Source organism: Mus caroli, chromosome 19 (assembly GCF_900094665.2).
Source record: "Mus caroli chromosome 19, CAROLI_EIJ_v1.1, whole genome shotgun sequence".
Taxonomy (NCBI): Eukaryota; Metazoa; Chordata; class Mammalia; order Rodentia; family Muridae; genus Mus; species Mus caroli.
Genome location: NC_034588.1, coordinates 57,462,913 through 57,486,605, shown reverse-complemented (window position 1 = coordinate 57,486,605; position 23,693 = coordinate 57,462,913). Strand labels below are relative to the sequence as shown.

General features: G+C 43.3%; 1 protein-coding gene across 1 annotated transcript in view; it reads right to left on the bottom strand.

Annotated features, from left to right (window-relative positions):
* Window positions 1-23,693, bottom strand: part of Grk5 (G protein-coupled receptor kinase 5) — a 198,959-nt gene that overhangs the window by 31,490 nt on the left and 143,776 nt on the right. Inside the window, exon 4 of the mRNA XM_021152022.2 lies at window positions 19,016-19,093. Within this exon, the coding sequence (XP_021007681.1) occupies window positions 19,016-19,093 (78 nt within the window). The remainder of the gene's footprint in view (window positions 1-19,015; window positions 19,094-23,693) is intronic.

Sequence of the window (23,693 nt, the reverse complement as noted above, 5' to 3'; positions counted from 1 at the left end):
GGTTGAGGTAGAGGTTTGATTGGATGAGAGTTGGGGAACCCTGAAGCTGTGTAGGTAAAGCAACAGATCTGGAATGAGTACATGCTTGGTTGGGGGTGGGTTGGAGGCTGAGTGTTTGTGGAAAGTTACAACTCCCATCCCAGTGTCCCCAGAACAGTACTGTGTAATGCTTGGCTCTCCAGAGCCCTGCCTGTGATGTCACAGAACCTTCAGTGCTTAACTCATAACAGAAGTAAGCCTGGAAATTTTGGGAACTGAGGTAGGCTGATGAGGAGAATAGAAAGGGAGACATAGGTTTGTTCTGGGATATGGCTACAGCTAGAATTTTACTCATTATTTAATCAAGAAACATGTAGATCATCCCCACTACCACCACCACCACCACCACCACCACCACCACCACCACCACCACCACCACATACACACACCTAAGGCCTCTGCTGACACTCACATGCCCACTGTTGGTGACCTTACAAAGAGACAGATCCAAACCCAAGGACAGCTAGCAGTCAAACCCAGCCCCACTTTTGCCTATTGAGCCAACACCAGCAGTCTAACAGTTGACACATGAGGTGGTGCTATTGAGCCCCTCCAGTATGGCTTCCCAATAAAAAGGAGAGGCCACGGGCCAGCTTTCTATCCTCAAGGGTGGGGAGGCCTGATACAATAATCATAGACCACTTTCACACTACTAGTGTGGCCTTTACTGTAACAGCAAAAGGGAAAAATAACTGATCAATTTGGGAAGGGAACTTTGAGTGGTTTAAGATAAAAGCTAGACCTTAAGGGAGATAAGAGGATTTGCTGAATGAAGAAGTGAAGGCCTGAGGTTACACAGTGAGACCAGTCAGAAAACAGGCACAGAAAAGGAATCATGGGCAGGTGCAGACTGCAGTCTTTAGTCTACAGAGGACATCCTTAAAAATGGAGCTACTGATGACCTCAATTGTGTCATCTGAGAGGGGGGTAGGGGGAGGAGGAGAGGGAGAAAGGAAGAGTGGAAGGAAGGAAGGAAGGAAGGAAGGAAGGAAGGAAGGAAGGAAGGAAGGAAGGAAGGAAGAGGCATAGAAAGAAGAGAGAACTGTGCAGCAGGGAAGGCCCAAATGTCTACGGCTTTCATCACCAAAACCTTGTCCCTCCATCAAAGTTTCTTGTTTCAATAATTCAAAGTGGAAAGACCATACACAAACAAGTGTTCTGGGATCTTCAGACTACCCCCACTACCTCATCTCCTCAGTGGTCATCAATAATCCTCTGCCCTACTCTAAGCCATCTTAGAAATACACACCCTAAAAATGGGGTGAGAAGTTTAGAAAGAACCCTCAAAGGGAGCTCACTCTTCAATCCACCATGGCAAACTGGTATAGAAAAAGAGAGAAAAGACCCCCAGGGTCCTAATGTTTGCTTGTGGTAGAGCTAAGGGGCATCCATGCAGGCTGTGGACTTGACCCTCATAGGTTCTGATCTAGTTCCATAGGAAGACACAATTTGACCTTATGAGCTCCACTCAAAACCAGGTTGTCTATTTCCACCTCCACCTTACCACTCTGCTTTCCAGAAGCCCCTCACAGGAGGCCCCTCCTAGATTCCTGCTAATCACTCACCCCTAAGTTTTACATCAAAGCCCTCAAAGGAGTTTTCTTCTCTTTTTTTTTTTAAGATTTATTTATTTTATGTATATGAGTACACCACTGCTCTCTTCAGACACACAAGAAGAGGGCATCAGATCCCATTACAGATGGTTGTGAGCCACCATGTGGTTTCTGGGAATTGAACTCAGGACCTCTGGAAGAACAGTTGGTGCTCTTAACCGCTGAGCCATCTCTCCAGCCCTCAAAGGAGTTTTCTTAAATACCACAATCTATGATCCTCACTGCCTTTAAGACCAAGGAATGAACCTTGGAGTTGTCCCTAAAATACCCTTCTAGACCTGCTTCCTCTTCTGGCCTTTCTCCCAGTTCCTTGGCCAGTGCAATGGACTTCAAGACACTGGGCCCTTGCTTGTTCCCATGGAAAAAAACTCTTCTCACCCATCATGGTACCCATGACTCAAGAGAGGCTTCAGAGACCCAAGTTCAGCAACTCAGGCCTTTCCACTTAATCCTACCTCCCAGTGATAACTGCCATGATCATTGTCCTTATGGTGGCTGTATGATGAACACTTTAACATGTCAGGTATAGGGGCTAGGCACAGTGTGATCTTGTATAACTCTCTCAGGGCAAGTTTTATTGTTGGCATCTCTAGTTTACAGATGCAAAAACAGCTTAGAGCTTAAGTGATTTGCCTAAGGTCACACAGCTGAGATTTAAAAACTAAATTTTAAAACCTGGCACTTTGGTCAGAGAGCCCTATCCCTAAATAGCAGCATGATATGAAGGATGCCAAACTCCTTCCTAGGTAGCATGTAAGAATGTGACTGTGGCCTTGAAGAGCAAGCCCTGTCAGAAGGCCTATGGACATTGGAAAAGGAGGCATGGTAGATTATGCATATTTTAATGAATGCTGCTTGTATGGTATGTCATATCATATATAGTGCATACATGAGCATATGAACAGACATATATTCAGACAAAAAAAGCTAATATCCAGCATATGTTTTGCTTCAAATATGGAAGCATCCTCTGAGGAGCTCAATGCTCATTAGCAGTAATTCTGCTAGTAGACAAAAGGTCAGCCCAGAAGACTGTCCACTCTATCTCCAGACACAAGTACTTAGGTCTTAATGATGTGTATATTTTCATATGTGGGCAGCTGACATTCCCCATGTAAACTATTTGCAATAATCTTCCAGTTTTCTCAAGATAAGCGGAGCAGCAGAAAGGCAAGACTCTGAAACAAAGGCGTCCCTAGGGGTCCCCTTCCTTCTAAACAAGAGTAGTTGACCTTCTGGACAAGAATGGAGGCAGCTGTTTTGGGGGCTCCTCATTGCTCCTCAGAGAGGAGAACAAAAAACGGACACTCCCACAACTGTATCCTGAATGCCCCTTGACATGGAAAGATTACATTAGCTACAGGAAGACTGGCTGCAGGAGTGGGGAAGGAGTGGGAATCAGGCTCCTAAGCAGGATCCAGGGTTGGAGGCAGTGTCTGTGGGCAATAGGGGGAAGGGCTGGCTTGACAGCTGTTGGCCGAGCAGAGACCACCATGTGCTGAGTCCTCCCTATAAGTTTCCTACCCATTATACTTCTGCTGCTCTTGGAAAGGACAATGTATAAATCAGAATCCATGGTTCCAGGGTCATAGACATGTATGCTGAGACGTTGAGAGCTGGGGGGAAAGCAGGTTAGTTTTACTCCAGTCTCCCAAAATGGCATACTCCATAAGTTTCATACAAGACCAAATATTCAGGAAATGGCGGACTTGACACTTGATTCAGGTGAACCTCAACTCCAAACCTGGGATCTATCCACTCTGCTTGCTGAAACAAATGGATGAGGTTCAGAACACAGGAGGTACTCAATATGCTTGCTAAATAATGGTATATACACGTACATGTTAGATTTAGGAGTCACTCAGTGGAAGGGTACTTGCCTAGCACCTGCAAGGTCCTAGGTTCCAAGTTTGACATCACATTTTTGGAAAAAAGAATCCCCTCTTGGGACACCAGAAGTATCCTCATGGGGTCATCTGGTCATCTGCTTTAATAACAAACTGAGCCATTTATTTCAGTCAGAACTAAATGAAAGGTCAGGGTGAATTTCAGGCAGATACTTGGGGGTGAAGATTAGGGAGTACTGCTTCTAGGATACATTTCTTGGGTCCAGGTACTTTGCAACCCAGTCCAAGTACTACTGTGTCTCTTATGGGTCCATTTGATGATATTGGGGGGTCCCCTGCCTCCAGCTTTCTAATAATTTCCCCATTGAGCAGCTGGAAAATACCACCTTACCACTTTCCAGACCTGAAGAACTGGGTGAGGAGAGCAGAAAGTGGTAGGAGCGTAAGATGAGGAATTATTCCAACCTGGCTCCTGGCTCAAAACTGCACATGCTGTCCAACCACAACCAGAAGACAAAGGGAAAGTCACTGGACTGCAGACCATGGAGAGCATTTCCTTGCTGGAGGGCCGATTTAAGGCCTGGCTGACAGGAAGAAAATACAGCATTCTTTCACCTTTTTAATCAAAACCTTAGAGCCATGTGTTAGAACTGCTGCCGCCTGCCCTTAAGTCTGTCTGGGGCAGTTCCTCTCTGTCTGTGGCCAGGCAGGAGATACAATCCACAAGCCCCAAACAAGAACAGATCAAAGGAGAAAGAAAGGTTTTGTTTTCTGGGTCACTGGGGAGAAAGAAATCAGTACAGCCATGAGCGAAGCACCCTCCACACTGGGTCTAAAGTTCATATCCAGTTTATGGCAAGAACAATTCCTCTCCTTACTTAGGGACCCTAAGGTCAACCCAGCAGGTCAACTATGGGTCCTGAGCACTGTCATGGTGTCTTAGAACCATGCAGAGGAAGCCCAGAAATGTAAGTTTCCTCCACTAGGAAGCTCATCGTGTCTTTGATCTTTTCTGATCTCCAGTCAGAATCAGAAGCACCTGCAGTAGAGAAAGTTTAAGCTTGGAGCTCTCTACTTGCTATTCTGAGGCAGCAATACAACAGAATATATACAGATTATGTTTGAATAATACAGAATATTACAGATGGAAAAGGGAAGCCACTTTCAATGGACAAAACAAGATTTCTTTAAAAACAAAACAAACCAATTTCAGTATATAGAGATGGTTCCAGGAATTTTATGATTTCTTGTTTTATTTTCAGTATTTCAGTACACGATGTGCTCTTTTTAAAAATAAATTTATTTTTATTTTATGAATGTTTTCTAGCCCTCTAGAAAGATTTTCCTTCCTTCCTTCCTCCCTCCCTCCCTCCCCTCTGAGACATAATCTTTAAGATTTATCTTATGTGTATGAATGTTTTGACTGCTTGTACGTATGTGCATCATGTGTTAGTCAGAAGAGGGCATCCAGATTCCTTGGAACTAGAGTTAGGATGTTGTGTGCCAAGTGTGGGTGCTGGGACTCAAATAACTCAGGACCTCTGCAAGAGCAGCAAGTGCTCATAACAGTTTAGTCATCTCTCGAGCTCCATGAGACAGGATCTTGCTTATAGCTCAGGCTGACCTCGGACTAATGGTGATGTTCCTGCTGCCTTAGCCTCCACGGTGCTAAGGTGTGCACCACCACACACAGCTGATAACATTCTTGAAACTTCAGCCCCGACAAAACCTAGACTTTTACTTGCCTACCACAGACTGCTCATGCTCAGTCTCACAGGTTCTTCTTCAGAGATCTGTCCAGACCCTAGCTCATGCCTCAGCAGCCTCCAATTCTCTAGGAAGATGAACTCAACCTGCCATCTTTCTCTCTATTTCATGAAGATCTCAAAGACCCAGAGTCTGACTGAGCTCTATAGAGTATCATGTGATTGGGTGAGTGAGCAACTGGAAGATAATACCTTGCTACTTTCTGTCTGAAACTGTGCTAGGTTTTTCTCCAGTGAATATTTTTTTGTTTGTTTTTTGTTTTTGAGACAGGGTTGTTCTGTGTAGCTCTGGCTGTCCTGGAACCTGCTATATAGATCAGATCTATAGACATAATGTTTTTGTGTTGTAAAGATTATCCTTGTATTATTCAACTGCTGATTTCTCTGTTCCCATATCTTGATGCAATCCCGACTTGGTAACTGTAACGTTTATTCCAAGTATCTCCTGTTTCAGGTTTGTGTAAACATTATTCCCCATTTATTCTCTAACTTGACAATAAAAGCTGATCAGCCAATATCAAAAGGGGGGGGGAGGGAGAGGGGGAGGGGGGGACGGGGAGGTGGGGAGGGAGAGAGAGACAATGGGGCAGGACTTCCACTAGCCAGGAGAGGGGAAGAGAAAACAGAGAGGGGAAGTAGGAATTGCCACAGGAAGAGAGTCCAGGAGATTTCATGAGAAAATACCTCAAGCACAGAAAGCCATAACATGCGACTATGGATTTTGGTTAAAATGTTGCCAGATTAGCTTAGGGGAATAAAATAGAGTAATACTCAGTTGTTGTGTCCTTAAAGCTTATAAAATAAATATAATAGTCCAGTCTCAATTATTTGAGAGCTAGCTGAGTTAAGGAAAAAACTGTAAAACATTTATTAAACTAGCCACTAACACTGACTGGCCTCAACAGAGATTCACCTGTCTCTGTGCTGGGATAAAAGTTATGTGTCATCATGCCCAGCAACTCCAGTGAAGATTTTAATCTATGAGCACTGATGATGAATGAGGAGTATCAATCTTCTAAGATAAAAGGAATTCAACCACAACTCCTCACCACATCAGCCATACCTGTGCCCATGGCCCACAACAGGTGGGGATGGCACATAGGAAACACTCTGACACTGGTTTGAAAGTAACAACATCTTGTATGAGGCCCACAATTCCAACAAAATGCAAGCATATGGCCACCACTCTGGTAAATAACTCCGAGTAGTGAACTCTTGAGTGGTGAACCTAAGGACAGCTGAAGATCCTGTTAGGCCAAGAGTAAGCAGAGTTAAAGGATATTGTGTGATCATTCAGACACTCCTTCAGCTGGGGTCTGAGACAAGTCTGTCCATCAGCCATTGGCGCCCTGAGTGTCTATCCAGAATCCATGCCACACGACTCAGCACAATAACTTAAAGATCAATTCATTTGGCCAGCAGGAGTGTTACAAACCAATGAGGAGTGTGGGTAGCCAACTGTAGGCAGCCTCTTAGTCTCCAGGAATAACTACAGACATGGTCTCATCAGACACAGGTGATGTACAGCTGAGGCAAGATATGACTATGCCTAAAGATGAATGGACTAACAAGGCAATAAAGAGGTTCCTTCATCTTTCCATTTCTAGTGTTTGTGCTCTGGGAAGTCTTCAGAGAAAACTGAAAGAAAAATTCTGGAAGAATTCAATTTTCTCTTAAGGCAAAGCTGATATATTTCTGGATAACTTTCAGAGGATAAGACAGCCTACAAGAACCCAGGTGATAAAAGTGAAGGTAAGGAAGAGCCTGGAGCAAGACCCACTGACTTGGCTACAGGGACCCAGGTATCCCTTTGGGTCAGCAAAGTAGAAGCACAGAACCCTTGAGAAATAGCCATGGTCTCAGAGGGAGAACACTCACGGGGCTCAAGAGATCACATTTTCTTGGCTTTTCAAGTGGCTTCACAGAAATCAGGATGAAAGACTCTTGAGCAATAGGAAGAGAGACAGAGAACATTTTAAACAGCACTGGAATTTAACCATTGGCGCTGGGAGCTGGATAGCTCTAATGAGAAGAAAAGGAAATCACAGTAACCCTGACCCAGACCTTGACCCTTTACGTCAGAAGCAAAAGAGGATAATTAACGAAAATGCAGTGTGCCCAGACATGGAATAGGAGGCCAGCTGAGCTCTGTCAATTTGATAATCCCCAGTTGTGACCTGTGAACCAAAGTGTGCAACCAGAAATGTTTACACAGGCTTTGCAATGTGGGGCCTGCAGCCCAGAGAAGCTGCTGGAGCAGAAGGGGTTCTTCGTTGTAGTTCACATCCAGCCAGCTTTGTTCTGCATGAGTCAATGCCATCACAAGCGGGTTCTTAGCAATTGGCACTCTGGTCCCAATGGGCTGAAGTGCAGAATGTCCCTAAAGGAGAGTCCCTTAGGCTTTGTGTGTAAGAGGTGAGAACACAGCCAGCTGGGTTTATGTTTTCTAGAATATTCATTGCTCTCTTGTTCCTTAGCTCACATCTAGTCTCCAGCTAAAAGTGGGCTAGATTTTTCTCTAGTAAAGATATTAATCTATAGATGTTAGAGACAAAGGAGGGATGAGAATTCCTATGCCTATTAGATGTCATGTCTGTGCCCAAAGCCCAAAGATGGGGGTTGGGATAGGATATACAGGGAGTCAGACAAGCACATGTACTCCTGGGACCAGTGTCCTGCCCACCCAAGGCAGCTGGGGCAGGGATGCCCTGGAAGCCTATGGCTAGTCTCTGACTGCAGATACCCAAAACAGAATACTAAGCAGGAAAAATACAGAGAAAAAACGGATGTCAGAGGCAGGGCTGGCTCTATAGGTATCAAAGGGATGTCTAATTTTCTGTCCTGAAAGGTCACAAGAAAGGAAACAGGGCCCAAGGGGCCTGCATCATCTTGCTGTGAGAAACTGAAGTGAAACCAGGCTGCAGACAAAGACAATTTTGTTTCCAGAAAAAAACTGTTCAGGAATTAGGTATATATGAATGAAGGACAACGGCATAGCAATTCTAAAGGACTGTGCAGGAAGCCTGTGAAGTGAGAAAATTATATATGATTGAGTCCAACCAGCATGGATATGCTGTGGACACTAGCCCCACCCCACTTTAAGACTTGATCATTCCTCTTGCTTCATCACTCCAGCTACACCCAGGAAACTGATTCAGGAGACAATTTTGTCCTAGGATGAATTCTGAGTAGACTACAAAGAGGAAAGACCTCAGACTCTAGACCTGAGTGAGCAAAGTTATACACCAATTTCATTCTTACTTTTTTACTTTTTTACTCTTACATGGCAAAGCATAAACATGATGCTTTAATCATTTTAAGTGTACCATTCAGTGTTGTTGAGTTCACCTTCTCAATCATCTTTTCTTAAAAAACTGTCGCTCTAAGCACAGTTTATTGTACCCATTAAGTATCTATTAATTCACTCTCCATCTTTCTATCAGGCTCTGGAAAACTTGAGTCTACTTTCTGTAAGTTTGCCTATTCTGGGTTGGCCAGATGGGTCCCATATGGTAAAATTAGTAAACTGACTCCCATGGGTTGTACACACACACACACACACACACACATACACATTTTTAAGATGTATTTAACTCATGAGTTATATCTGCCATATTTTACTTAGCTCAATGTTAGGTTTCATCCATGCTATTGCATATATCAGAACTTCGTGGAATTAAATATGCCACTGGATATATATGCAGTGTTTTGCCTATTCATTCATATGTTGATGGACATTTGTGTTCTAGTCTATTTATAAATAGTGCTGTATGGAATTTTCAGACCCATATCTATTTGAGTTCCTGTTTATAGTTTTCCCTTCTTCATTTTTACTAAAAAAAAAATTGTGGCCCAGGGTAAAATTGAGACAATTGTTATTTTTCATTTAGAATTATAAGGATGTTGGAATGAGCTAAAAGCAAAAACTCCCATGTAGTGTACAGTAATTAATGCTTTTTCCCTCCCATCTCCAACATGAAAACCCACTTTTGGTAAGGAAGTATAAGAGATAATAATTCAACTTGTAAATGTGGATGGTTTGGTGCCAGCTGCCTCCTCTAATAAGCTCAGATACTATGCACGGCTCAGCATTTAGACACTTACTGGCCCAAATAGGAGCAGCCTAGGAATTTGGGCCCCAGCTACAGGCTAGCTATGATGGAAGATGAAAACAAAGTCAAGGGGTGTAGCTTTTAATGTTATTTATCCATGTCTAGCCCAGCGTTTTGGAAAAGTCATTCCAGTCTCCTCTTTCAAGATATGTAACCAAGAAAATACAGTCTTTCTCGGGCCTCAGTTTCTTCATGTAGGAAATGAATAACCTGGCTTAACTCAGTAATTTTCAAAATGGGTTCCATCAAACCCTAACTATTCTTGCAGTCAGAACCTGGGGAGTGGGACAAAGATCTTCTTTATCTATACACTAGAAATCAGGAGATGGAATATTGCCATGACCCTGCTCAATAGGCCTTAAGGTTCCTTGGGGAAGTATGACCCATCTGGGAGACCTATTTCTCTTTACTTCAGACAATTATACTTATGTATTGGGAAAATTTGGAATGTGAGGCTCCAGGCATGCAGTAGTTGACCAATAAATAATATTAGCTCCTTTCTTTTGTCTCAGGATACCTAGTGAATACAAACATGACTTAATGCCTTCTGACTTCCTCTCTGTTGCCCCCAAAATGAAAGAGGAAGAGGCCTACCCACACTGGGGCTTCTTGAAGAATGCTAGATGTCTGAAATCCCATAACTCATAAAATGCCAAATTTCCATATGGTCCTGGAAGCTAAGCAGAACTTAGCCTGCTTGGCACTTGGGTAGAAAAGGACCTCATGAGCCCCATCCTCAACCATTCTTTCTAATCATTTCACTCTCAAATTTCCTCCTAGTACTGTGGCAAGAAGCTGAAAAGCATGGCATATGGCTCCCCAACCTTTCCACCCTACGCAGTCACCTGGGCAGGCAAAGGTGAACTCTGAGCTCATTATATTCATTGACATCAGCATGAAGATCCATTCCTGTTGCTGGGAGATAAGAACCAATAATCTCAGTGGAGGAGAAAAGCCAGGTTTAGGGGTAGTAGTTAGAGTCCAAGGTCTACAAAGAGGATGGACAGAGTACTTTTGTGGGAGTAAATTCCATGCCCTTGGTTGCCCTGGAGATCACAGGTTGGTTAGATAGTGTGATAGCTAATCTTGAAGGTCAACTTGACAACATTGAGAAATACATAGAAAAATCAGTAAAGCATACTTCTAAGTGTTTTTGTGAGGGTTTTTCCAGAAACAATTGGACCATGAAGGCTCTAACCTAAGGATTCATCAGCTAGTGGATTCAGTATTTAAATAGACTATCAGGAAGTGCAGGAACTGTAGGAGGGTGGGCCTGGTAAGATGAAGTTGAATGCTAAGAGTTTTTTGGGTTTTTTTTGTTTTTCTTGCAGGCTATAACTTTCCCTGGTCCCTTCCTGTTGCTTCCTGTTCACCACGAGGTGAGGGGAAGAGCTACATACTCCCACCACCATGATGTTCTTGCCCCAACACATGTAGCTGAGCAACCATCAACCAAAACCCTCTAAAACAGTGAGCCAAAATAAATATTTCCTTCGTGAAGTTATTTCTACCAGGAACTGGTCACAATAACAGGAAACATATCTAATACAAATGGGTCAGTGGATTCTATACTACCTCCACCAGGGTTGTTGTCACCTGGTCCTTGTTCCAGGCCATACTATTTTAATTACCATCAAGCCAGCATCCCATAGTGCATCATTAGGTAGGGAGCAGAGAGCATTTCCAAAGATAATTAATGGTTTTAGGAGAACTAAAGTGACAAATGACACTGAGGCACTCAGGGAAAAGTTTATCCTGTTCAATTCTCTTTCAAGTCTCATGCAGCAAGTCTCAACAGCATGTTAGTATGTCATGAGCTCACCTCTGACACATACTAATCTCTACACACTAAGAGAGGTTCATCCAATTCAGAGCTTTACTTCCAGTTAGCTCATTCAATTAAAACATGACTTAACTCAAAAGAAAAATGCTTATTAGTATATTCATGGTCTGCAAACATGATGAGATCTATGAAAGCTCATAGTATTGAATCTAGTGCTGCACTCACTCCCTTAATTCCACACTTAGATGACTAAATAAGATGATGCTCTGGTTTGAATCTGAAATGTCCTCAAAGGTTTAATGTTCTGAATGCTTGGTTTGTAGCTTGATAACTATTCTGAAGGCTGTGGAAGTTTTAGAGGGTAGAGCCTGGATAAAGACAGTAGGTCATAAGAGCCTTTGAAAGTTATACCTATGTCTTGGTGCCAGCCTGCATTCCCTGTTTCCTGGTCTTCCACAACGTGAGGAATTTTTTGACTGTTAATTGATATAGGAGGGTCTGCCCACTATGGGCAGTAAGTGCCATTCCTTAGGCAGCTGATTGTAGGCTGTCATGAGTCTAAGTAAACTAAAGAGAAAGCCAGAAAGCAGTATTCCCCCATGGTCTCTGTTTAAGAGTTCTACTTGAGTTTCCACCCCAACTTCCCTCAATGATGGGACCTCAAAATATAAACCTAAGAATCCCTTTCTTCCTCTGCTTTTGGTAAGAGTATTCTATCAAGAAACAGAAAAGAAACTAGAATATACCTCAAGGTTTCTCTACTATAGATGAAGCTGCCTTGCCATGCCTTCCCTGCTGTGTGAACTTTGAAACTCCCTAAAACCACGAGCTAAAATAAACCTTTGTCTCTGAAGTTGTTTCTGCCATGCATGACGCATGGCAGGGATGCAAAAGTTACTAACACAGGCTCCAGGGCTTGGAAGTTAGCAGGGCTTGTCGACTATGCATCCTGACAACAAGGAGCTGACTGCCCTCAGGCCAGAGCTGAGAACCAGCCGGAGGTGTCTTGCTCAACATCCTGGTGCAATGTGTGGGGTAGAAAAAAGTACCACTGAGATGGTGCAATGAATAAAAAAGAAATGAAGAAAGAAAACTTGGAATCACTGTTGCTTTTCATATAATTCCTTTTCTTTTTTTCAAGTGGCTGTTTTCTCAAAGAAGCAAACAAACATTAGGGATAAATTTCTTTTGTGAAAAAGTAGGCTGATGGGTTGTTTCCCCCATAACAGGAACAAACTTCCCTGTTTTACCCTGTCATTGTTTATGGAAACAAAGAGGCAGCCCTATGTCGGCATAGGGCACTGAGAACAACATCCTGCCTGAGGACCTCTGATCAAAAATAAACTCTAAATACCACCTGGGCTGGGCATTCCCAGCATCCCAAAGAGGAATACTACAGTGGTTCATGTCAATCTGCTCATCTCACCTGTCCACCCTTCCTGTCTAGGAAGAACCCCATATAGGTCTTAAGTTCCTGCTCTAACTTCCCTCAGTGATAGACTATGCTCTGGAAGCATAAACCACAAACACTTTCCTCTAAGTTGCTTTTGTTCAGTGATTGTATGTGTGGGCAGGGGGCATCAATGCTCCAGCATTGAGTTTCATATAGATCCACTAATACTTTTCAGCAAAATTACAACTTAAGTGGGAGCCACCTGCCAAGCCTTAGTGATTAAGATTTCAATAATGCAGGCCCAGCACAATGGTTTGTGAGCTCAATTAAAATGAGCCACAGCAAAATGTCCTATAGATAACCCTGCTTAGGCAAGTTACCCAGGGCTCCACCCTGAGCTAGCTTCTCTTTTTAGACCTCAGCTGCCAGGTCTGTAAAGTGGTTGCATGAATGCCCTGAGAGTTGCTGGAAAGATCCACACAACTGTAAGAAGTCAGTGCAGTACAAGGCTGTAGGCCTGGTCCTGATCTTTCTGACAGACATCAGTGCTTTTGCGCTCCAGAAGAAGAATGGCTTACGAGACATCAAGTATACCACAATTTGCTCATTTTCTCTCTACACACATCCTGTTTCCAGAGGAACATAGGACTTCTTAGAAAGGCATATAAGGCAAGCCAAGCACAAGCCATTTGAAAATAAGTAGCAGGCATGAAGTATGAATTTCTTCAAAATATTATAAATGTCTCAAATGATTCTATCAAGAAAGTGAAAAGAAAGGGCCCACAATAGAGAAAATAGTTTCAAAACATTTAGTTGAGACAAGATTTATATCTTGGACATGCTATTAGGAGATAGTTTCCTGAGTTCAGCCATCTCAGGTATGAGTTCCACCTTGCTGGCAGGGTCAAAACAGTTCTCCCATGCCCCAGAACTCAACTCCTATCTTGCTACTTCAGATGTTTCATATTTGTCTGTTAACCAGTAAAGGATATAAAGAAAAAAGATGCTGTTATTCTATTATCTAAACTAAGATACACAAGTCATAAATGTGTTGCTTGTCTTGACTTAATTGACTAAGTTAAGTGCAGCTTGCCACTCCTTTGTTTTCTTATCATTCTAAAATTCTAGGCCCGAGTCCAGGAGGAGACCTGGCTGCAAAATCTGAATCAAGGCCCCTGAAACCAGGTGATCCCGATAAGGTCCAGTCACCAGTGTAACTACCTTACTTAACCCCTTGTATCAAGATATGATTGGTCAATGCAACAGCCTGCCCCACTGCCCCTTGATTTGTGTTCCTATCCTATAAAAATATTGTACAACCTCCCTTTGCGAATGCACTTCAGATCCTGAACTGGTTGCCTTCCTAAGCACTCAAAAAATAAAGCTTTCATTTTTAAGCTTCCATATCTAAAGTGAGTTTTCTTGGCTTCCACCCCTAACCCAACAATACAAAGAACTCTTACAAGTCAACAGCAAAAAGACAAACAACTAGCTTTAAAAATGGGCAGAGGATTTGAATACTCCCTTTTCAAAGAAAATATACAGATGGCCAATAAGCACAGGAAAAGATGAAACATTATTAGTGACCAGGGAAATGCAAATCAAAATCATGCCAAGAAACCACCTCATACCCACTAAGGTTGAAAAAAAATACAGACAAATAAAAAACCTGAAGGCTGAGGAGATGGGTCAGTGGGTAAAGTACTTATTGCATCTGCATAAGCATCTGGACTTAAGTTCAGATCTCCAGGACCCACATAAAATCTGGGTATGATGGGGACCCTGTAACTCCAGCAATGAGGAAGGAGAGACAGGAGGATCTCGGCTTGTTAGCCAGCCAATCTAGCCAAAATGGTGAACTCTAGGTTCAATGAGAGACTCAGTCTCAAAAAATAAGGTAGAGAGCAATATTGGAAGACACCTAAAATCAACTTCTAGAATCCAATGTACCAACACAAATATGTCTCACTAGTTCTATTTGTACACACACACACACACACACACACACACACACACACACAGAGTAAGGAGTGGAAGGGATAAAAAGGAGAAAGGAAGAAAGAAGTACTGATAAAGATATAAATAAATCAGAACTTTCAAGTGACGGTTACATGGTCTAATATAATTTATTTCATTTTCATTTTATATGTAGGAGTGTTTTGCCTGCATCTATGCCTGTGCTCTATGGTGCTCACAGAATATGAAACGTTCTTCTTTCTCTTCTTTGGGCACCATGTTTCCTCCTCTTTTCAGATCTGTTTTGATAGCATGACCTTCTAGAAGTTCCCCTGGATCCCTGGCTGGGCTCACAGCTTCTTGAGACAAACTTCCTTGTATGATCTCTAACACTACTGCCATCATAAATATTTAATTGATTTTCAACTGGCTCTAGAACTTTCTACAATCAGCCAACTGATCAACCAACTGAGTTTCTTAGAATCCCACATTGAGGCAGAGAAGCCCAACAAAAGAATAGATTACTCAGCACCAAATCAGAGCAATGGACTGGCTAGTGGCAAAGGAGGCCTTAGGCACTGGGAGGCATTAGAACCAAACAAATGTAGACACAAGAGTGACAGAGATGGAGCAGAGAGCAGCATTCTTAAAATAGCAGGGATAAAGACCAATGAGGCTGTACATCAACATGGATGGGGATAGCACCTGAGTTGAACCTTGAGCAAAGTTCAAGTATGATTTAGTTTGGGGGGCACTGGCTCTGGGGCTTTATTGAAGCTATCAACCTCTAGCTCAGGCTCTCACCCAGCCCTTTGTTCATTCTGAACCAGGGTCTCTGCACCACTGAAAAAGCTCCTTCAGGAAAGGCTGAGAAGGCAGTTCAAAATTTATTGTAGGAAAACACTCAACCCAGGGGATGGTCTCTCCAGGTCCCTGAACTGCAGCAGATGGTGTGGTTTAAATTTCAGAAACTGAGGAGTACTTAAGGAAAAAATGTTGGCAGGCATTGAGGCACTTACAAAACCATCTGAGCTGATGAGGGAATCTAGGCCTCATGCCTCTAGGAGACAAGGCAGCATGAACAGAGGTAGGGAACCTGAAGGGCTCAGATGAGTCTTCTGATAAAGACTCTGTACTGAGGGAAGAGAAAGGGCAGCAAGGTGTGAGAGGAGCAGTTGCAGTGCTTTTTGACCCCATACACTGAGACAGGTCACCCTCACCAGGTGATTAGGGCTGAGGCACACTGAATGGGAAGACTGATAAATGATGCTCCAAGTGAAAGATCTACAACTCCAGGATCACCCAGACTGGGCTCAAGTTCTGGCCTTGATACTTTCTAGCCATGTGGCCTGGGTGGTGACAGCTGGCAAGCCTCCCCTTCTTCAGCTTCAGGACAGAGTATCTATAGCAATAACAAGGACTCTTAACTAATGCTTGACATATCAAGCAAAAATACTCGTCAGCTTTCATTGTTTTGGAGAGCCACATGTAGGTAGCAGCCTCACTGGTAGTATAGATGAAGAGATTGATCAGGCCTAGTACACTTGTAGTAGGAAGATGCCTTGGTATACAGTGGCAAAAACTCCATGGGCTGGTAACATGAGGTTTGATCTTGGCAGGCCATGGCTGCCGTATTAGCAACCTGGAAGCCTGGCACACTAGGAACTCAGCCAGGGAACTTTGCCACAATCATCCCTCAGGATACTTCCTCCCCTTAGAAGCACTGAAAAAGCTTCTAGACTTAAGACATCTGTTCACACTCAGAGTGCTTTCTGTGTTTTAATGGTGGCTAGACCAGAAATGCAGCCACTTTCAGCTGCTTCATATGCCATGACTGTGTGTCAACAAGATGAACCACTTGCATACTAACAGGGATAGCATGTGTGGAATGAGACGAGGTAGTGCTACTCAATGGCTCACAGATGTAAGATTCATAGATGGAAGCACATACTGGCCAGAGCAGGCTGAGCAGGTTTTACTTTAAGGTATATTACCAGCATTAATTCTTCCAGTTTTGAAAAATGATGCCTCTAGGTCTGTCCATAAACAGAAGTGTATGATTAGGATGGAAATACAGGGGAAGAGCCAGGGTATGAGCAAGAAAAGGAGATCTGTTATATGTTAGAAGTGGCCACAGTTGAGGTTAGACTACACAGTGAATTCTTGGCTAGCTTAGAATAGTTGAGTAGGCATTTGGAGTAGCAGAATGATAAAGGTCACACATTTGGCTGGAATAGAAAGAACATGGCCATGACAACTGTAGTCATGGATGAACACACCTGCTTGAGACAGATACTGAATATTGGGAGTAAATGCTATCTAGGACTTTGTCCTGCAAGTGTGGTGACTTAGTCTATCAGTAACCTGGGCCATCCATCTAGGAACTGTGCCCCAGTCTAGGGGCCTGAACAAGATGATTAATGGCCCCAGTGGGTAAGGAATTGCTCACAAAGATATCTCTCACCACTAGTATTGATTGCTTGCACCAGGTGAGTTCAATGGGGAAACTAAAACTGGTCATAGTTACACATGTCTATAACCCTAAAAAGTCGGATGCTGAGGAGGATTAAATATTTGAAGGTTAGTGAGATGATTTAGTGTATAAAGTCACTTTCCACCAAGCCTGATGTGCTGAATCTGAGTGCCAGGTTCCACATGGTGGAAAAAGAGAACTGATTCATTAAAGTTCTCCTTTAACCTCTACACATGACATATAGCACATGTGTGTGCGCATGCATGCATGTACATACACACACACACACACACACACACAATAAATGAATTTTAAAAATGTTTGAGGTTAGACTACACAGTAAATTCTTGGCTAGCTTGGAATAGTTGAGATTTTTGTCACCAAAAACAAACAAAAGGCATAAAAGTATGGTTGTAGAGGAGGTGGTGTTTCTAAGACAATCCTCCCCAATGACCTCACCAAAAAAGCTTCAATAAAGTGCTTATAGGAACATGGGTGAGTGTGTCTCTCCCTCATTCAACAAAAATTAATTGGCTTAGATACTCAGGGAGAAGGTAAGACTCCATGAACCCACACTCATCCATGATGGGCTCAATCTTATTACATTTGCACTGTAGGTAACTACAGTGCAAATGTAAGTTCAAGAGTCCAAGAACTGCTGGGCACACACTTTTAATCCCAGCACTTGAGAGACAGAGCCAAGAAGATCTCTGTGAGTTCCAGGCCAGTCTAGTCTACAGAGCAAGTTCCAGGACATCTGGGGCTACACAGAAAAAACCCTATCTTAAAAAAACAAAACAAAACAAACAAGAGTCTAACGACTATGCCAACCATGTCATGCCTAAAAGACAGTGATCTCTAATGTTAGCATTCTGTCTGGACTCCACCTCCACAGTTACCTGGCAACAGCCAGGCAGGCCTGACCCACTATAAAAGGGGCTGCTTGCTCCCTCCTCCCTTCTCCCCTCCTCCCTCCCTCCCTCCCTCCCTCCCTCCCTCCCCTCGATCTCTTGCTTCTCTCTTGCTCTTCCCTTTTTACTCCCTGTCCCCTCAACTCTTCCCTCTTCCCATCCCCCACCCCCACTACCCTCCATGTGCTCATGGCCAGCCTCTACTCTTCTACTCTCTCTCTTTGCCTTTCTCTGCCTCTACTACCCTCTTAACTCCCCTCCCCAATGCCTTGAATAAACTCTATTCTATACTATACCATTGTGTGGCTGGTCCCTCAGGGAGAAGGGATGCCTCAGCAGGGGCCTGCTGAGACATCCCCTTCCCCTATACCTGACTATACCTCCATAGAACATATTCCTTTTCTCTTTATCTTTTTATAAACATATCACATAACACTCTAACCCTTCCCTAGAATACATTCTTTCCACTCTTTCATCCACAATGTGCCGTGAGCCTAGATCAAAACAGTAGTGATGAGTGCTCTCAATCACCATTTACAGTGGCCAATTGTTCTCAAGACAATGTTGTGTCAAAATGAAGCAGATACTAGAAAATTCAGGTTCCTTGGCCTTTGGAGCAGTGACATTCTGGTTCCTTCAATAACTGGATAGGTATTAAGGTCAAGGTAGGCTTTTGTCCTTGAGTATTCGCTAGAACCTCGAAATCCTCCACATTCTCTCAAGTTTTCCACTGATGGCCCACTTCCAATTTGCTTGATCTACCTCTTCCTCCTGGTCATTCCTGGCCATGATCCTCATATGAACTTACTACAAATGCTTCTTACTGAGTCCTTTCTTCTGTGCACTTACAACTCCAATTTTAGTGAGACATTTACCTTCCTGTCTAAATATGTGGGCAGTAAGAAGATCCTTAGAAGGGACCAGGTTTCCTACCCTTTGCCAGTCCTATCCTGGATCATCTACTTCCTTCTGATTCTGTAAGGCTGAGGCATGTCTAAGTGAAAATGGAAACTATGGCACTCTGGAAACCACAGGAAGCCACCAGCCCTGTAAGTCAGGCTGCCCACATTCCTAGACAGGGTTTCCCATTCCTCCCAATGAGAAGTTTAGGAAGACTCTTACCTTTGGAGTGAGGTACTTGGTCATTATTTCCTTCCCCTTCGCCCTAAGGTTTTCATCTGGAGTAATTTCATATTCTGCCTAAAACAGAAGGAAAAAAAATAACAGTTTTGCTGCTGAAGTTGGAATAATTATAGAGCCTTGAAATCTCTTGAGAATCACCTGACCAACCCGCTCCTTAATCAGATAGGAAATTGTGAACACAGAGAAAGGAAGGCCTGGCCAAGGTGTCCAAAGTCCAACAAAAATATTCTACCCTCCATAGGAATGGATTCACCCACCCATGAACTGAAACCTCTGAAACCATGAGGCCAATAGATTTCTGCTACAAATTTATTTAATTTTAAGGGAAAATGGGTTTAAGATGTTAAGTGGTAGGGTTTTTTTTTTTTTTTTTTTCGAGACAGGGTTTCTCTGTGTAGCCTTGGATGTCCTGGAACTCACTTTGTAGACCAGGCTGGCCTCGAACTCAGAAATCCGCCTGCCTCTGCCTCCCAAGTGCTGGGATTAAAGGCGTGCCCCACCACGCCCGGCTAAGTGGTAGGTTTTTAACCTGTGGGTCACAACTCTTTTGGGGGGTCGCATATCAGATATTTTGAACAGTAGCAAAATTACAGTTGTGAAGTAGCAATAAAGTAATTGTATAACTAGGGATCACCACAACATGAGGAAATATATCAAAACATTAGGAAGGTTGAGCACCACTGTTATAGTCCATCATGGTGGGGAAGCCATGATGGAGTTCATGGCGGCAGGAATGGGGACCCAGGCTAGTCAACATTTTGTTAGATCAGGAAGCAGAACACTGAGGCTGAAAGTAAAATAAGGGTGTAACCTGTCTCTAGAGCACCACGGGGTCTAACTTCTATATACCAAAGGTTCTAGAACAACCACCATCAGAATCATTATACTAGGGACAAAGTGTTCAAACACATGAGACTAGAAACATTTGACACCCAAACCAAACATTCTGTCCTTAGCCCCATAGGCTCAAGGTTTTCTCATAAAGCAAAATCCATCCAACCCAACTTTAAGAGTCTTCTTAGTTACTATGGTCCCAATAATGTTCAAAAGTCTAAAATCTTTTCTGAGATCCCTGAAACCTAAGGCATACTCATCATAAGGTGATGAGTAACTTCTAGTCCAATTTCCCCTAGAGTTTGCTTCTCTCTGATACCATGAATATAGCCTTTACTATCTACATTTCTACCAGGATTTGGATCTTCTGATCTCCCACTTGAATGGTCCATGAAGCTCTGCTAATATCATTCTAACCTGCAGCTCCAAATTCTTCTACATGCCCTCTGTCAACCATATCTGAAGGCCTACAAACCATATAGTTAAGTCTCTATCACAGTAATGATCCCCTTTTCCCAGTGCTAATTTTTTGTTTTAGTTACTTTCTTTGTTGCCATAACAAAATTCAGAAGCAAATTAACAAAAAAAAAAAAAAGGATTTATTCTAGCTTGGAGTTTTAAAGAATACATTTCATCATGGTAGAGAAGACACCATGAAGTTCATGGTAGTAGGAGCATGAATCTGAATCCATCAAATCTTGACAGATCAGGAACCAGACAGTCAGAAGGTACTATTCTACACTTTTTAGTAGTAGAAAGCCACATGCCCAGAATCATGAAGCCAGAGGTGGCATGTTTGGGGCTCTGACCTCCACACCCAGAATTCTTTATTGGCACCATTAAAAGTTAGGACTCCAGGTTACTGGTCAATCCAAGGAATCTGCTCCCCAAATAAAAGTTTTACATTTTCTTTGAGCCAAGATGGATTATTACTTTACTCATCCAATGCCCTTGCTAAGTAGATGTTATGAGTAACAAGAAGCCCCAGTGAGTTTGCCTTTCTCATTAAGTCAAATCAACTAATTGCAGATGGTATCTAACCACTTCAAAACCCACCATCTGAAAATTTGTCAGGCCTCAACACCAAAGTGCAACCCAAAAAGGCATGGGAAATGACCAATATAGACAGATCTATACTCTTACAGGTATTCAATGGCACAGTAGATACTAGGCCCTCCTTGCCAAACTGAAGGCAGCTCACAGCTCAGGATCTATGTTCTGGTCCCCTAATGCCTCTCAAAAGACTCTCCTGACAAACACATAAAAGGGGACCAGGAAGCATGTGGAAGGACCACAGAGGGAGCAGCACATTTCCATCCAAAGCAAGGAAGTTTGCTTGCCTTGCTTGCCCCTCTTCTAATGAGAGAGCCAAGAGTCAAAACTCTCCAATGTAAAAACAGGAAGCCTATGACCATTTGGACTATGGGTGTGGTAGCTCTAGAAGGAATTCAACCATTTGTTTTATAGGCTAGAACTGAGACTCAGAGAGGCAAAGAATTTGCCCAAGTCCCCACAGCCAGTAGCAGCAGAGTAAGGAGTGGCCCACTAGGCTCTGATTCCCACTCTGCCATCAGGTCATAGCATATTTTTCCTCATCAGCAAAAGGAGGAGTGAACGACTAAAACTTTCATGGTGAATTGATTTGAATGATGACTTTTTGAGATGCTTTAAAGAGAGGAGTTAGCTCTTTCTTTTTGACTACTTCCTGTTATTTTCTTCTCCTATATTCCAAACAATCCCCCTAACGTTCAAATAGGTACACACATGTTCCTTCCCCCTCTCTCTACCTTTTCCCCCTCCCTCCACAAAGAGCACTGCTGACAGACTTGCCCAACACAGCAGGTATGACTATTCCCAATATACAGAGGAAAACACTGAGGTTCCAAGCTTCAAATATAGCAAAGCTAGTAAGAAACAAAGATTCAACACTAAGGCCACCCCCTACCCCACCCCAACCCGCTTTTCCAGGGGGAGCAGAGCATCCTGTGTTTCTGGAAGACTCACCCTGTGGTCTGGCACACAGACATAGCCAAACTGCTTTATAGGGCCAGATCCCTGCACAAATGGCTGTCTACCATTTGTGGTAACTCAATCCCACTCTGAACACTGAATTTGCACTGTCCCAAAATACACCTATGAAGGCAGTTCTATTTAACCAGACAGAGGTCTGGGACTCACTGATCAGGCTCAGTGACCAGCTGAAAATATTATTGCTCTGGGTTCTAAAAGCCATGTTATAAAAGAAAATAACATCACACTCAGGTCAGCTGTCTCCTAGCAGAGGCCAGATGGGCACACAGCTCTACAGGGAGGCAGCTGGGAGCACTTGGGGACAGGCCTTCCCACTCCTGGATCAAAAGGCCTTTCTTTGACAAGATTATGGCAGGCCACCACCACTTGAGAAGCATTAGTTTTGGGAGGCAGAAAACCAACAGAAAGATGCCAGCTGGTTTTTCCACACTGATTAAGTCACCTAGAGTGACAGGCCTTGTCTCCATAATGGTCCCCATGCAGGCTGGGGCTCATGGGGACAGGAATTGAGAGGCCACCTAAAGAGAGAAGGAAGGTGTTGCAATGAATGGGTTCAAGGGAGATCACATGACACAAGGCTGGGAGCAACCCAGAAACCACCTCTCTGCTAATATCCCTGCAAGTGGTGGGGAAAAGCTTCAATCAACTTATAACAACTCATGCCAGAAAACTGAAGCAGCAAACAGAAGTTTGTGTTAACAGCCTAGAATTCCCCAATCAGATCTGGATCCAAAAATGGCAGGCAGATGATAACTTCAAGGAAGAGAGATAGCTATGTACTGAGAGTAAACCCATAATTCCAGCACTTGGGGGTTGAGGCAAAGGAATCTCTAAGTCAGCCAAGCCTCAAAAGTAAGACCCTGTCTCATAATTTATAAAAGACAAGAAAGGAAAACCTAACACAAGGAATCTCCTTTGGACTCCATTTGAAGATGGTCCCTCCCACCACAGTGGGAGGCTACATCCCCTACCTCAGCAGAAGACACGCTCACTATCCCCTTTCCTGTCCACTTGAGTCTTTCCCACTGCCCAGAGCTTAGTGCCTTTAGATGCTATTTCTCCCCTTATACTCACTCCAGGTGCAAACAAGGGAGGTAGCATTTCACAAGCTTCCCTATTATGACAAATGAAGGACACCTTGGGGAGCAGATGCTAGCCCAACACAAGGAGCAAAATGCTCTACTGACTTCATCCAACACAGGATTAGTCATCTATCTGTACTGCCAGAGAGCACCAACATCACTGGACATCCCAGCTTATAAGCCTGACATTTCATGCTCTGAGCCTGTCCAAACTGCATCATCAAATCAGGAAATGCCAGGGAAAACAGGTCCTAGCAGGGAAAGACCCTCTCCATCTTTTTTTTAAAAATCATGTTCAAAAGGGCCACTCTGCGTTTGGTGGCTTATTATAGGATGGATCCCCGGGTGGGGCAGTCTCTGTATGGTCCATTCTTTCGTCTTATCTCCAAACTTTGTCTCTGTAACTCCTTCCATGGGTATTTTGTTCCCTATTCTAAGGAGGAATGAAGTATCCACACGTTGGTCTTCCTTCTTCTTGATTTTCTTGTGTTTTGCAAATTGTATCTTGGGTATTCTAAGTTTCTGAGCTAATATCCACTTAACAGTGAGTGCATATCAAGTGACTTCTTTTGTGATTGGGTGCACATGCCAGCAAGATTTTGCTGAAAGGACCCTGATATAGCTGTCTTGTGTGAGGCTATCCCAGTGCCTGACAAATACAGAAGTGGATGCTCACTCACATCATCTATAGGATGGAACACAGGGCCCCC